At 35.6% G+C, this 14,160-nt stretch overlaps 1 protein-coding gene across 1 annotated transcript in view; it reads left to right on the forward strand.

The window, feature by feature from the left end:
* Nucleotides 1-14,160, forward strand: part of SLC17A6 (solute carrier family 17 member 6) — a 48,736-nt gene that overhangs the window by 16,361 nt on the left and 18,215 nt on the right. The window contains exons 4-6 of the mRNA XM_049781018.1: nucleotides 9,626-9,740; nucleotides 11,667-11,754; nucleotides 12,488-12,574. Coding sequence (XP_049636975.1) covers nucleotides 9,626-9,740; nucleotides 11,667-11,754; nucleotides 12,488-12,574 — 290 coding nt within the window. The remainder of the gene's footprint in view (nucleotides 1-9,625; nucleotides 9,741-11,666; nucleotides 11,755-12,487; nucleotides 12,575-14,160) is intronic.

Genomic DNA, 14,160 nt, shown 5'->3' on the forward strand with positions numbered 1-14,160 from the left:
CATCACTGGGGGTTTGATTAAATCACTCCATTATGATCTGTGCAATGCATGCCTTGCTGTTTTCCTGTACAATAAAAGGCAAGCCACTATTCACTGCAGCCATTTATAGATTTGATCAATCTTGGACTGCTGGGACTAGGGAAATGACTTCATTGATAGACTTTATATATATAAGGTCCCAAATTTGATCCATAGAACTCATAGCATTCTAGGTTTGCTACCTAGCACTGTCCCCTATGTAATATTTAGAGGCAACATGTAGTCATTACTGAAGCAATTATTAAATAATGAAAAGTGCATAATATCAGCATTGACTTGAAATGCACACCCTGGACCTTCCTACCCTAAAACTGATGCAGAAGCCTGGAACCCAACAGCTTATATTATAACAAGTCCTTTTGAGTGATAACAATGTACAATAATGCCTGCGATTCAGACTAACCTGTTTTATAATTGTTTTTACTGTTTTCAATTTTATTATTTTCTCCATTTATTTTCTGATACTGACATATGTCTGCACACAAAATGATGAAACCTCCCCGATTCATTTATTATTCAACTTTTAGAAATATTTTCCTTTTCAAAAATTGTGTAATTTACCTGCTAATAATACAGTTAGTAGTGCTGATAGTTCTGCTGTTATTAATATACAATAAAACAAAGTGGCTTAGTATTTAGAATTTGCAATCAATTGAACAAGTATAAACCACAGTTTTCCACTTAGTAACTATGGAACAGTAGCAAGTTACTTAAACTAATTATTTTAATTTAGTTTATTTATAAAAGTAGAACAAAGGTAGTTTGTTCGATTTGGAGCCACACCCAGCTACCTTCAGGGGTTGCTCCTGGTTCTGCACTCAAGAATCACTCCTGGGGCCAGAGAGGTGGCGCTAGAGGTAAGGTGTCTGCCTTGCAAGCGCTTGCCAAGGAAGGACCACTTTTCGATCCCCCGGTGTCCCATATGGTCCCCCCAAGCCAGGGGCAATTTCTGAGAGCTTAGCCAGGAGTAAACCCTGAGCATCAAACGGGTGTGGTCGAAAAACAAAACAAAACAAAACAAAAGAATCACTCCTGATGGGTTCAAGAAACAAAATTGGCTCTGATTGAGTCACATTTATGAATGTATTTTTATCTCCAATCCTCCAAATTAAGACTGTTAGGTATGTTATTCATTTAGTGTATATGATGTTTAAGTTTCACAACCATCATCTTAAAAATTTGAAAGGATCTAGAACTATCTAGTACAATGGGAAGGGTGCTTTCTTTGCACATGGCCAATCCTGATTCGATCCTCTACACTCTGTATGGTATCCAATCACCGCCACTATTATTCTGAGAACAGAGCAAGAAATAATAAAGTAATAAAAGTAATATAGTAATGAAAATCATTTCTGGGTTGTCCCAGAATCCAAAAAAAAAGAGACTATTTGTTATATTGATATCATTCTCATACATTTTTAATATATTAGTTTAGGTTGTACTAGATTTTTTTTTCTGGATATTTTGTACTCAGGTTCTGTTAGCATCCCTGATTTGTACTTGAGGAAGCCTAGATAAATAATTCAAAGTCAGTTAAGTAATACGTGACTGACAAACCCTGAAACTAGACATTTGACTATAGAATTCCTGGTCTTAAATATTACATAATTGTCCTTTTTAGATAGTGGAATCAGAAACCTACAAAGCCTAAACAACTTCCAATAAATAGCTTTTAAGTGGAAAAGCTAAAATCTAAAAGAAAAAGAAAGTTTCTATCTTATTTATGCAAATAGGCATTGCTTTTCCTTCTCTTCCATAATTAATGATATTGGTTTTTATTCTTCTGCAAGTCCAGGCCATGGATTGAACCATAGAAACCCTGAATATTTTTGTCTTCCTTGTTTCATAGAAGGAAACAAAAGTCTAAACTAGAGATCTAAAAACGAATTTGTTGTTTTGTTCTAGTTAACTTACTATTTCACTTTAGGTATATCATTAATTATCTCTGATCCATTGTCTCTTATATAATAATCCCATTATATCCAAGATGATTGATCTTACTTTCGTAGTCCTATCTATAATTCCTTGAACTTTCCAAGAATCATTCCTGTTTATCATCTCATCTGGCATTTTTAATGCTTTGTGGGCTTGGGAACTACTTTCAGTTCAGTGCTCAGTGTTTTTGGGAACATCAAGCACCTAGGATCAAATTAGGATTTCCAGCATGAAAAGCTTGTGTTCCAACCTTTGAGCCAACTTCCTTGCATCCTCTCTGTTTCTCTCAATCTCTCTTGTTTATCTACCAAACCCCACAGTGCTCAGGGCTTATTCCACACAATATCCTCAGGGCTTTTTCCCAACTCTGTGCTCAGGGATAACTCTTGGCAGAGGTCAAGGTCTATATGTGCTGTCAAGTTTCAAAACCATGTTTGCTGTATAAAACACAAATGGTTTTCCATCTTTACTTACTCTCTCTTAGGTCCCCAAAATATTTTTTATTTTTCCCATTCATCTGATTGGCACATCCAATTGTTTTGGATGCTGCCCTAGTTTATAGTGTATAGTTTAATCTTCATTTCTGAATCTTTGCTGATTCCTTTTCTCGTTCAGAAATTGATAACTCCTCCTTATAGTCTTCCTTCAAACTTAGCTTTAAAGCCAATAAAAATCATCCTGCTCTATATTTTCTCCTGCTTTGCTACTCTTGTTACAGCCATTGGCATACATTTGTTTCTTGGCTACTTGCCTTGGTTTATCTCACTTTTACTATACTATAGGTCATCTTTCCTTTTTGCTTGATGCCTAGTGATAGTGCCATGCTATTAAGAAAGTCCAGATTTTTCATACCAGTAATTTCTGGATTCAAATCTGTTTTGGTACTTGCCTTTGCTCCCTGGAGATTCTCTTTGACTCTATTTTTTATTTGTAAATTGAGAAGAAAGTGTAACTCAGAAAATTGTTGTGAATAAGTGTAGGGAGATGAAGTACAATAAACACTCTGCATTTTAATTTTTCTTTCTTTCTCAACACAGTATCGTACTCAAAATATAGTCTCTCAAAGGTTAGGAGTGTGGATGTGTAAATAAATGTTGAGTGAAATTGCTATTTTAGTTTTGGTTGCATCTAGTTCAGAAAAAATATGTGTAAATAATTTTCATATAAATGCTAATAATCACTTGGCTATTGACTTAAAATACTTATAAAATTTTAAAGAAATGTTTTTTAAAGTGTTGTTGTTAGGTGGCTATAATATTAGTGACATCTGTGTTATTTGTCTAATGTCTAAATGTTGAATAATTTAGCACTGAATATAGTGGGAATTCAATAAATAGTTGATACAACTCTAAAGGTAGGTGATATTATTTTTAAATTTCCAAGGGACATTTGACAATGGCTAAAGACATTTTAGGGTTCTCTAAATTGGAGGTGTATGCTATTAGCATCTAATATATAATAGTAAGGTAGGCTGCTGACCATCATATGATATTCAGATCTCCTACAAAAGACAATCAACATGAATGCTCATAAATCTTGAGCTACAGAATAGGCAAAAATCAACTTCTTGAGCTTACCTAGAGATATCAGTATTTTCAAACTATTTTAAATAAAATTATTTTTAAAAGTTATATTTATAGACATAAATTTAAGACTTTATTAGGTGCCGGAGCGATAGCACAGTGGTAGGGCATTTGCTTTTCATGCGACTGATCCAGGTTGGATCTTGGTTCCATCCCCAGAGTCCCCCAGCCATTTGCGATTTCTGAGTGCATAGCCAGGAGTAACCCCTAATCATTACCAGTTGTGGACCAAAGTCTGAAGGGGGAAAAAAAAAAGACTACATATCGGTGATTTCATAAACCATCAGAATGGAGAAGTGTCATCCATACTATTTTTTTAAGACACACATTTCCAGACAACAAAAGCCTAAAAAATATGTTGATCAGATTTTAATACACATCGATAGAAAGAGGACATATAGATCAATGATAATGTGAATGAAAGTGCATATTGCTGATCACTGGAGAAATGCAAATGAAGGTCAGAGTGAGATGATGCCATATACCTGTGACAGTAGTTTACATCAAAAGCAGCCATAGCTTGTGAGCAAAAATGAAGTCATGCATTGTTTATGGAAATATAAATTTGTGCAACTAGAGATCAAGATATCAAAGTATTCAACAACACCAACATTGTAACAGTTTTGAAAGATAAAATATGAGAAAAGAATAGGTTTCTCTGTTTATTGGAAACCACAAAATTGGAGTGTCTTAATCTAAAATTTTGCTCTGAACTATGCAATTCTATAGTTTTAGTATCCCTTTGCCTTCATAGATGATGCTGTTGTTTTCAGATGACTGGAACCTTGTACATAAACCTATCTTCTCATACATGTAGCTGTAGTGCTGATTTGAGGTTGGTTGGACATCAGATTGTGGGACTCACTGTGAGCTAGCACTGAGCTCACTTGGCATTCTACATTCTTGTGTTGCTTGCATACATTCTGGTCGTGGTGCACACTGGAGGTCACTTTGGTGCTCACATTGTCTAGTTTTTAACTATTTGAAAGGAAAGGAAGCAAGAGTAGCTAAGTTAGAAACAGGATGGAGCCAGAAGTGGGCACTATATCTACACACTGGCAGTATTGATGAAAGACAATATTCCTGAGGTGACCTCTACCCAGCCCAAAACAACAACAGATCAAAGTATCTACTGTGTGATATTTAGCCAAGGCTTATATCTGTCCATAGAAAAGCTATCTGCTAGCATACAGGTCATATTTCCCAAAGTAGCTGTAGCATCAGGAAGCCTTATCTTCTGCATGAACAGACTTTTTCAGAAGATAGAATTTGTGATTAAGGCTCCATTTACCTTTTAAGCAACTTCAACCTGTAAGGAAACAACAGAGCAATGTGGGTTCTGCCCATTTCTGGTAATCTGGCGCCCCTGTCCACTACTTATCTCTCATTATAAATGTTCAGATCAGATGTTCCACATGTATTATGGGAAGCAAGTTTCTCAAGGCAGGACAAAAACAACAAAACAGCAAAACAACACAGCTATTCCAAGGTTAGCTGAGTCAGAACTCTCAGTCACTGCTACACAGACCGTTTGAAATTGGTTTAAAGGTATCCCATGATACTTAAATTATGGTTCAGGTAGCCAAATAAGTCTGAAATTGGCACAGATCTATCACATTCTATCACAGATCTATTGTGTGCTACTGTTCATTCTATAGGCCTGCTCAAATGTAGCACTAATTTGTATCAGGACACTAAGGGTTTTTATTATCTGATACTTGTACAGATTGTACAACCTCAGACCACAGACCTTACCAAATACAACATTGTGCCACATGTTGCTATCAAGGTCTGTTGAATTTGGCATAATTGCTGCCAGGTTCTAACAGATACAAATCTCCTAGTAGCTTTGGAGAACACTTTATTGAACAACTACTGTTTGTTGCATGTGACCATGATCTACAATAGCTAATAAAGCTGACTGGGTTTTGACAACACAACCTACTACCAGGAACCTAGTAACTGTCATTCCTCCTGTGTTTGACAGCTGATCTGCTTAGAGCACATTCATGAATGAAAATTCGCAGCAAATCTATCTTGAACTCCTGATTTATGCCCAGGTTGACTTGCTTTTGTATGTTCACCTCTAAAATGCATGCTGTATCGGGCAGACACAAACAATGAAAGAATTAATTCACTTTTAATAAGGATAAAAAGCTAGATATAGTAGTATCATGTTTAACTCCTGAGAAAGACTCTAAAGCAACAATGCTCTGACATTCATTACAATTAAAAGATGAATGTAAGAAACGTAAAGTTTATTTCTGAAATTAAGAATTGGTGCATTATTCTTTCATTGCAATGAAAGAATCATTGGGAAAAATGAATTTTCTATGAAAGAGTACAAATGAAGTACAAGAAATATACAAACAACTGAGCAAAAGAGTACAGAAACTGAACAAAAACCAAAATAGTGGGTGAACCAGGAATGGAAAAAATTGATAATCAAATCTTTTAACTCAAGAATCAAGAAAAAGAAAGCATCCAGAAAGCATAAGAAGGTCTGAGATTAGTTTAGGAGTCAAAATCACATACTGATCACTGGTATGCACAGGCAGCTGTATTCAAACTCTAGTACACATTTCTCCCTGAGTACCACTGGCATTCCTATGGTAACCTTTTCACTGCCAGGCTTCCACAGAGTGTTGAAGGGTCTGAACACATAAAAATAAAACATAATTGAACAAGTATTTTTGGAATAGCCCCAGAGTTCTATGAACACTATTTTGAGTCTATGCAAGTATAAAAAAGAAACTTAGAGTAAGTAAATTAATGAAAAAAAAAGAGATATATGAATGAGCATCAAGAGAGACAACATCCATATTTCTGTATTTCAGGGTTTTCAGGAGAGAAGATAAAAGAGAAAAATTGGGTTTTGAAAAAGTAATAACTAAGATCAATTTGAGAAAGGAGACATAAACTCAGGACCAGAAAACTCACTAACTTCTCAAACAAAAATAATTCAAACTGACTCTCCAAGGAAAATTATATTTTAAAGGGAAAAAATCAAAGATAAAGAAAAATATTAAAGGCTGCAAGATATCCACATATGAAGGAACTCCCATATAATTTTCAGTAGATTTATCAATGAAATATCTACCCTTTCATTTGAGATCTACCATTTCATTTGATATATCTAGTTTCATTTAGTATCATGTCACGTGACCAAAGAGTTTAATGAAAAGACCCTGTAAAGAAACCTCTTTTTTGTTTAGTTACCACATTGTTGGGAATAGTAAGTTTTACAGGCAAACAACAGATTAAGAATTTATCACTACAAAATATACCCTGGAAAAACTACTAAGTGGTCTTCTATAAAAGTAAATAATGCCCACTATCATTTTAAATTTATAATGATGGGAGGAATTCATATTTTGAGATATCTTTTGGTAAAATATGCCTAAAATGTAAAGTGTACTCTTTTATTTTTTAATATATTTATTTAAACACCGTGTTTACAAACATGATTGTAGTTGGGTTTCAGTCATAAAAAACCCACACCCCTTCACCAGTAAAACATTCTCATCATCAGTGCCCCTATCTCCCGCCCCTGCCTGTATTCGAGACAGGTTTTCTATTTCCCTCACACATTGACATTGGGTTTTTTTTTTTTTTGTTTTTTTTTTTTTTGGGTCACACCCGGCGGTGCTCAGGGGTTACTCCTGGCTGTCTGCTCAGAAATAGCTCCTGGCAGGCACAGGGGACCATATGGGACACCGGGATTCGAACCAACCACCTTGGGTTCTGGATCGGCTGCTTGCAAGGCAAACACCGCTGTGCTATCTCTCCGGGCCCACACATTGACATTGTTATGATAGTCCTCAGTGCAGATATTTTTATAAATGCAGTCACCACTCTTTGTGGTGAGCAAGTGTACTCTTTTAAAACATCTTTTAAAAGATGAAAACTAAGTGTACTTCCTTAATCCCCTGGGTAAGAAAATTAGGGCAAATCGTTGTAATGAAATACTATTAACTTATGAAAAATGAATTATTGTCATTTCCGACAAAGCAGGAATTCTTTTTTTTTTTGGGGGGGGGGTCACACCTGGCTGCACTCAGGAGTTACTCCTGGCTCCACACTCAGAAATTGCTCCTGGCAGGCTCGGGAAACCATATGGGATGCCGAGATTCAAACCACCGTCCTTCTGCATGCAAGGCAAACACCCTACCTCCATACTATCTCTCCGGCCCTGAGGAATTCTTGAGATAATTATACAAAGATATATTTCAGGAGTAAAAAGGGTTTTGCATGGTTTCACCTCCATGTATAATATAAGGTTATAAAATTGAAGTTCAGACAAGATAATATAGAAAGATAACCTATTAAGTGAATACTGACAATAGAACTTATTACCTAAGGAGAATTAGATAGGCATGTGTGGGGAAAAACAATTTGTATGGTTCTTTTCTGTTCATGTTGTATTATAAACTACAAAATCTCAATCAAGAAAAATTAAAAACACAGTTTAAAAATAATTTATTTAAACACTGTGTTTTACAAGGTTGTTCAATAATGCAGTTGTTTTTTTATAGTTGCAAAATTAATCATGATTGAGGATGAGAGAGAGGATAAGAAAGAGAGAATAAAGAGTAAAGAGCGCTCAAGAGAGAGTGTAGGTTTCTACAAAGGCCAAGAGAGCCCTGGTGCACACCCAACATGAAAGTAGGAAAGTTCACATTTCAAGAAGGGAAATGTGGGTGATGTGCTCAGACAACACATTAGACCAAATTTATTTTTTACCTGAGTAGAAAGAAATCACTGAGGACTGGCAGATAATAGAGTGCACCAAAACTCAAAATATTTGACATTGATAATGTTTCACAGAAAAAGTACTTATCTTCATTCATTAATAAAGTCATTTTGAACATTTTAGTAACAAGTTAATAAGGATAAGACCCTTTTTAGAAAATCTATATTTAATAACTACATTTATATATACCTATTTAACAATTATAGAGCTTCTTGGAGGTTCACTGAATTTAAGGGCCATATTTTTATGTATATTTAATCTAGTTGAAAAATATGTATAGAGCACATAGAACTAATTGTAAGATAGTTTGCCCAAACTTCTTTTAATCAAATACTTTGAAAGTGACTCAGTCAAGGGGTTATTTTTATTGCTTGGTATTTATTTATTTATTGCTTATAGATAGATTATTTTAATGATATACTGTATTTTTTTCTTGCAAGTCAATGAAAGTGTTAAAAACCATATTTCTAGGGAAAATTGAATTGTTCTATATGGGTATGCTACTAGCAGTATGCCTAAAATAAAACTCATACTCTCACCCACAAAATTAGAGCGAACGTGGGGCCGGTGAGGTGGCGCTAGAGGTAAGGTGTCTGCCTTGCAAGCGCTAGCCAAGGAAGGACAGCAGTTCTATCCCCCGGTATCCCATATGGTCCCCCAAGCCAAGGGCAATTTCTGAGCACTTAGCCAGGAATAACCCCTGAGCATCAAACGGGTGTGGCCCAAAGAACCAAAAAAAAAAAAAATTTAGAGCAAACAAAAACTACATGAGGAAATATATAAGTTCTTTATATTATAGAAACATGTTCAGAGATAAAATCATAATATTAATGAGACATTTAAGAAATAAATCCATTCATAAAAACTGTATACATATACAAATTCTAGTAAATTGTGTAATACCTATAACATGAGTCACAGCTCTATTCAGGAACTTAATACCTTTCCCAAACCCCCAATATCTACTATATATTGTATGCTGTGCTAAGTTATTATAAATATCACTATGTATTTTGTGAACAAAATCTTGTACTTAAGCAACATACATTTTATACTGACCAAAATCTTTACAGTTTTTCATTAAATATTGCGGTTTATAATTAGAATAATGAAGCAAACAAATGTAAGTTTAACCACATTGTTGGATCCTTCTTTTATCTTTTGTACATCAAATAAAGTAGTATTTCAAGATAGTCCAAATATCTATTTGCAAAGAAGAGAAATTAATTTATTATTTAAAATTAGCCTAGTAATTACAAGGCATAAATGACTTGAACAGAAAAATTTAGCTCTATTATCTTCTTTTATTTTTCAGAGTATTTGGAGCTGCCATACTTCTTACTTCTACCCTGAATATGCTCATCCCATCAGCAGCCAGAGTACATTATGGATGTGTAATATTTGTTAGGATATTGCAGGGACTCGTTGAGGTATGAACTGCTGACTGACTTTGTTTCATGGTTGTCATGCTCATAAAAATCTTTCTTGTTTTACAAGTAAATATATTTTACTAGGTTGTGTCTGCTTAGTCAGAAGTGGAAAAGTTAGACAATTAGATATTTTAGAACATGCCTGTAAATGATATGTGTGAGTGCTTACCTATCAGTTTCTCAGAAATTGAATGATATTAAAGACATTTAGTAAGTATTTGAACCTCTAAAATATAAAACAGAAAATAGGCACTTTTTAAAAGTGTTTGGGTTTGTCCTTTTCTGCAATAATAGTTAATTAACAACTCAGAGATTTTTTTTTGGGGGGGGGGAAGGTGACTCTAAAACAATGCTGAGGGAATTTAGAGATTGCTTTGTTACCTTGGTTAATCTAATTATCTCCAGTGTTAAACATGACTCATGAAGTGTTAAGAACAAATTTTTAGCCTTGTGCATGCAAAGCATGCCCTTTGACCATTAGTTATAAGCTCAGACTCCTGAGATTTAATGGGGGGTTAGGCTATCCCTAGCAGTTCTGAACCCTAGCATTACTCAGATGACCTTATGTGGTACTACAATTCAGTCAGGTTGAGTTTAAACAGTTACATGGTACTATTCTCTATTCACCTTTTTTTCCCTCAGAGTTTTTTTTTTATCAAGCTCCCATAGACTTTGCATCATGATTTGAATGTTCACTGAAACATTTTATTGAATATATTATTTGTATAATTCTAATAGTAGATGTTTAATCCATCAGTTTACACTTATTCAAGAATTCCATAGTAAACTTTGACATCAGGAACCAGAAAGATAGTACAGGAGTAATCCCTGAGCAATGCCTTCCCAGTACTTCCTACTTCCAGGAAAACACACACACACACACACACACACACAAAACAAAATAACCAAAGCTTTATAGCAGAGCCAGAGATAGTAGTGGAGGTAAAGTACATATATGATTTGCATATTGCAGATCCCAGTTGTCCATTCTTGAGTATGATGGGAGTCTGTACATTGGGTAGCATATGAGGGCACTTAAAACAATTCCCATTATCTCCAAAAATAAAGAAAAACAATAAGACAATAACACAAAGAGAAAAAGATAATTATTTTTAAAGTCTTAGGTACCTGATACCATGTTCAGGAAATTGATCAAAGATTTTACCATAAAAAAAAAATCCGCACCCTCTTCCATTCTCTCCTCTCTCTCTCCCCTCTCCTCTCTCCTCCTTTTGCCCCTCTCCTCTCCCCTTTCCCCTCTCCCATCCTCTCCCCTCTCCCATTTCCTCTTCCTTCCTTCCTCTCTTCTCTTTCCCCTCTCCCATCCTCTCCCCTTTCCCATTTCCTCTCCCTTCTTTCCTCTCTCCCCTCTCCCCTCTCCCATTCTCTCTCCACTTCTCTCCCCTCTCCCCCCCTCTCCCCTCTCCCCTCTCCCATCCTCTCCCCTCTCTCTCCCATCCTCTCACCTCTCCCATCCACTTCCCTCTCTCCTCTCCTCTCCCCTCTCTCCTTTACCCTCTCCTTTCCCCACTCCTTTCCCCTCTCCCATCCTCTCCCCTCTCCCCCCAAAAATAAAAAAAATTTCGCCCAAGTTTTTCAAACTGATGACAATTGCAAATGAGCCAAGGGTGTTTTTTGTTTATTTGTTTTTTTTTTTAATGCATTGCTCATAAGATTATTGAGGCAGAAGAAAGCATTGAAGGTTGGGAGGAAATTGAATAGGTCACTAAAAAGAGGCAGGTCTTACCTTTTCTGAGCTAAAATCATTTAAAATGTAGTTTCAGGAAATCTGCAAGGGTCCAAGTGTAGCAATTTTCTCTTATACCATATGCAGTTTCTGTAGAAAACAGCATCCTAGAAGGAAATGTGCTTGTTTTTTAACGAAGTTCGGTTTGGAATGGTAACATTTAGTTTTTCTAATTACAGGGTGTAACCTACCCTGCTTGTCATGGAATCTGGAGCAAATGGGCCCCTCCTCTAGAGAGGAGTAGATTGGCAACTACTTCCTTCTGTGGTGAGTGCTGCATACAGATGGTGGGGAAGAGCTAAGACACAGGTGAACATAGTTAACTTTCACTATAAAACAGTTTGAGGTATGTGAACGTGTGTATGAAATTATCATTTCCCCATTTTTTGTTTATTTATGGGCCATAACCAACTGTGATCAAGAGTTATTCCTAAATCTATTCAAAATCACTCCTGATAGTACTCAAATAAGTAAATGGGATGTCAGGGATCCAACTCTAGTTGAGCACATGTAAGGTCACTATGGCCCTTATCCTTTAATTGTTATTGGTGACTTAAATTCTCTATTTCTTCTTTTTTTTATCTATTTAATCTAGATTTAAAAAATACTTTGAGCCGGAATGATAGCGAAGTGATAGAGGTTTGCCTTGAATGTGGCTGACCTGGGACCCACCCAGGTTCAATTCCCGCCATCCCCTTTGATCCCCCACACCTGTCAGGAGGGATTTCTGAATGCAGAACCTGGAGTCATCCCTGGACACAGCTGGGTGTGGCCCAAAAACAAAAAGAATATTCATAAGTTTTAATTTGGTCTTTATGATAATATTTTATTATTTTTAAATTATTGTTGTATGTTGGATATATGATAGTGTAGTTTAGTCCAGTGTTCCTGGGTGAATAAGTAGATATATACATGCTTAGGGGTTGCCATACCTATGCCCCAAATATACAAGTCAAAAAGTTCTATTGATGTTACTTTTCTCCCATTCTTCCTCCTTTAGGTTCTTATGCTGGAGCTGTGATTGCAATGCCTTTAGCAGGCATTCTTGTGCAGTACACTGGCTGGTCTTCAGTATTCTATGTCTATGGTATGCTTCTATTTAATATAATTGAGTTAAATTGCAACAGAGCAGTAGTTCACTGAATATACTCTGTGTTTAACAACTTAATATTTACGTTTAAGATCCTTATATTCTAAAATCAAGGAAAATGTTCTATTTCTGATATTCCCTATATAAATGTTCCCCATCCCCCCAAATCATATTGCACAGAGAAACTTTGTGACACATTATACAAATTATCCTTGGTTACAAAGAAAAAATTAAATTAGATTATCAATCAAACTGATTAAGAAAAACAGGCTATATATTATCCAAATATCTATTTTTTTGCTATCACTTCTTTTTGCCATATTTCTGATATTCCTGCCTCTTCAAGGTTGAATTGGTTTAGAAACATGGAAGGCAGTCATGGTAACAATACAATGTAGTTTCATTAGAACTTACAAATCAGTTATCTGCAGCATGATTTAGTTATTGTTTCTTTAGAATTAAAGGAAACTAATCTCCTGGGGCCGGAGAGATAGCTAGGACAGTGGTTCGAATTCCAGCATCCCATATGGTCCCCTGTGCCTGCCAGGGGCAATTTCTGAGTGTAAAGCCAGGAGTAATCCCTGAGCACTGCCGGGTGTGACCCAAAAACCAAAAATAAAGGAAAATCATCCCACAAATGGAAATAAAAATGATGAAAATTTCTCAAACAAAAATTAATTTTTTATCAATTGAAAAATGCTGACTATTCTTAGAAAATTTTTTAAATTTTTATTTAATTATTTTACAACACATGGAGTTAATTAGGACTTAGTCCTGACTCTGCTCAGGTATCTCTTTGAACAGTTCCAGGGTATCAAATTGTATAACAAGAATTGAACCGTGGGGGCCGGCGACGTGGCGCTAGAGGTAAGGTGTCTGTCTGCCTTGCAAGCGCTAGCTAGCCAAGGAAGGACCGAGGTCCATATGGTCCCCCAAGCCAGGGGCAATTTCTGAATGTGTAGCCAGGAGTAACCCATGAGCATCAAACGGGTGTGGGCCGAAAAACCAAAAAAAAAAAAGAATTGAACCGTGGTGACTGTGTGCAAAGCAACCACCCCATCTGTCATACCATTTTTTAGTCTTCAAAAATATATTTAATAAGAAAATGAGAGATATACATCCCCTAACTTTAAACTATACTGAAAACTATAATAATTAAAACTGTATATGGTACTGGAAAAAATTATAAACCTGAAGACCAATGAAACAGAACTGAGTCTTACAATAAGCCACTAAAATTATGGCCAGATAATAACAATGAGTTAAGTGTGCAAATTGGACCAAAAAAGACCTTTTAAACAAATGTTAAAGAAAACTGGATAGCCAAATGTAAAAACAAAATGATTTAGAACCTTATCTCACATTCTTTACTTAAACAAATATCTTGAGATTAAAACATATCCATAAAATACTTGAAGAAAACAGGGACAGAATAGCTCTAGAGAACTGAACACAAAACATGTTCAATGAGATCACCATACTGCATACACTACAAAAAAAAATCCAGGAGATCATATCATACTATAAAGCTTAAAGACAGGAAAAGAAGCTCAGGTTCTAATAAAACAAAACCTACTGAAATG

The sequence above is a fragment of the Suncus etruscus genome, chromosome 9, assembly GCF_024139225.1.
Source record: "Suncus etruscus isolate mSunEtr1 chromosome 9, mSunEtr1.pri.cur, whole genome shotgun sequence".
Classification (NCBI taxonomy): Eukaryota; Metazoa; Chordata; class Mammalia; order Eulipotyphla; family Soricidae; genus Suncus; species Suncus etruscus.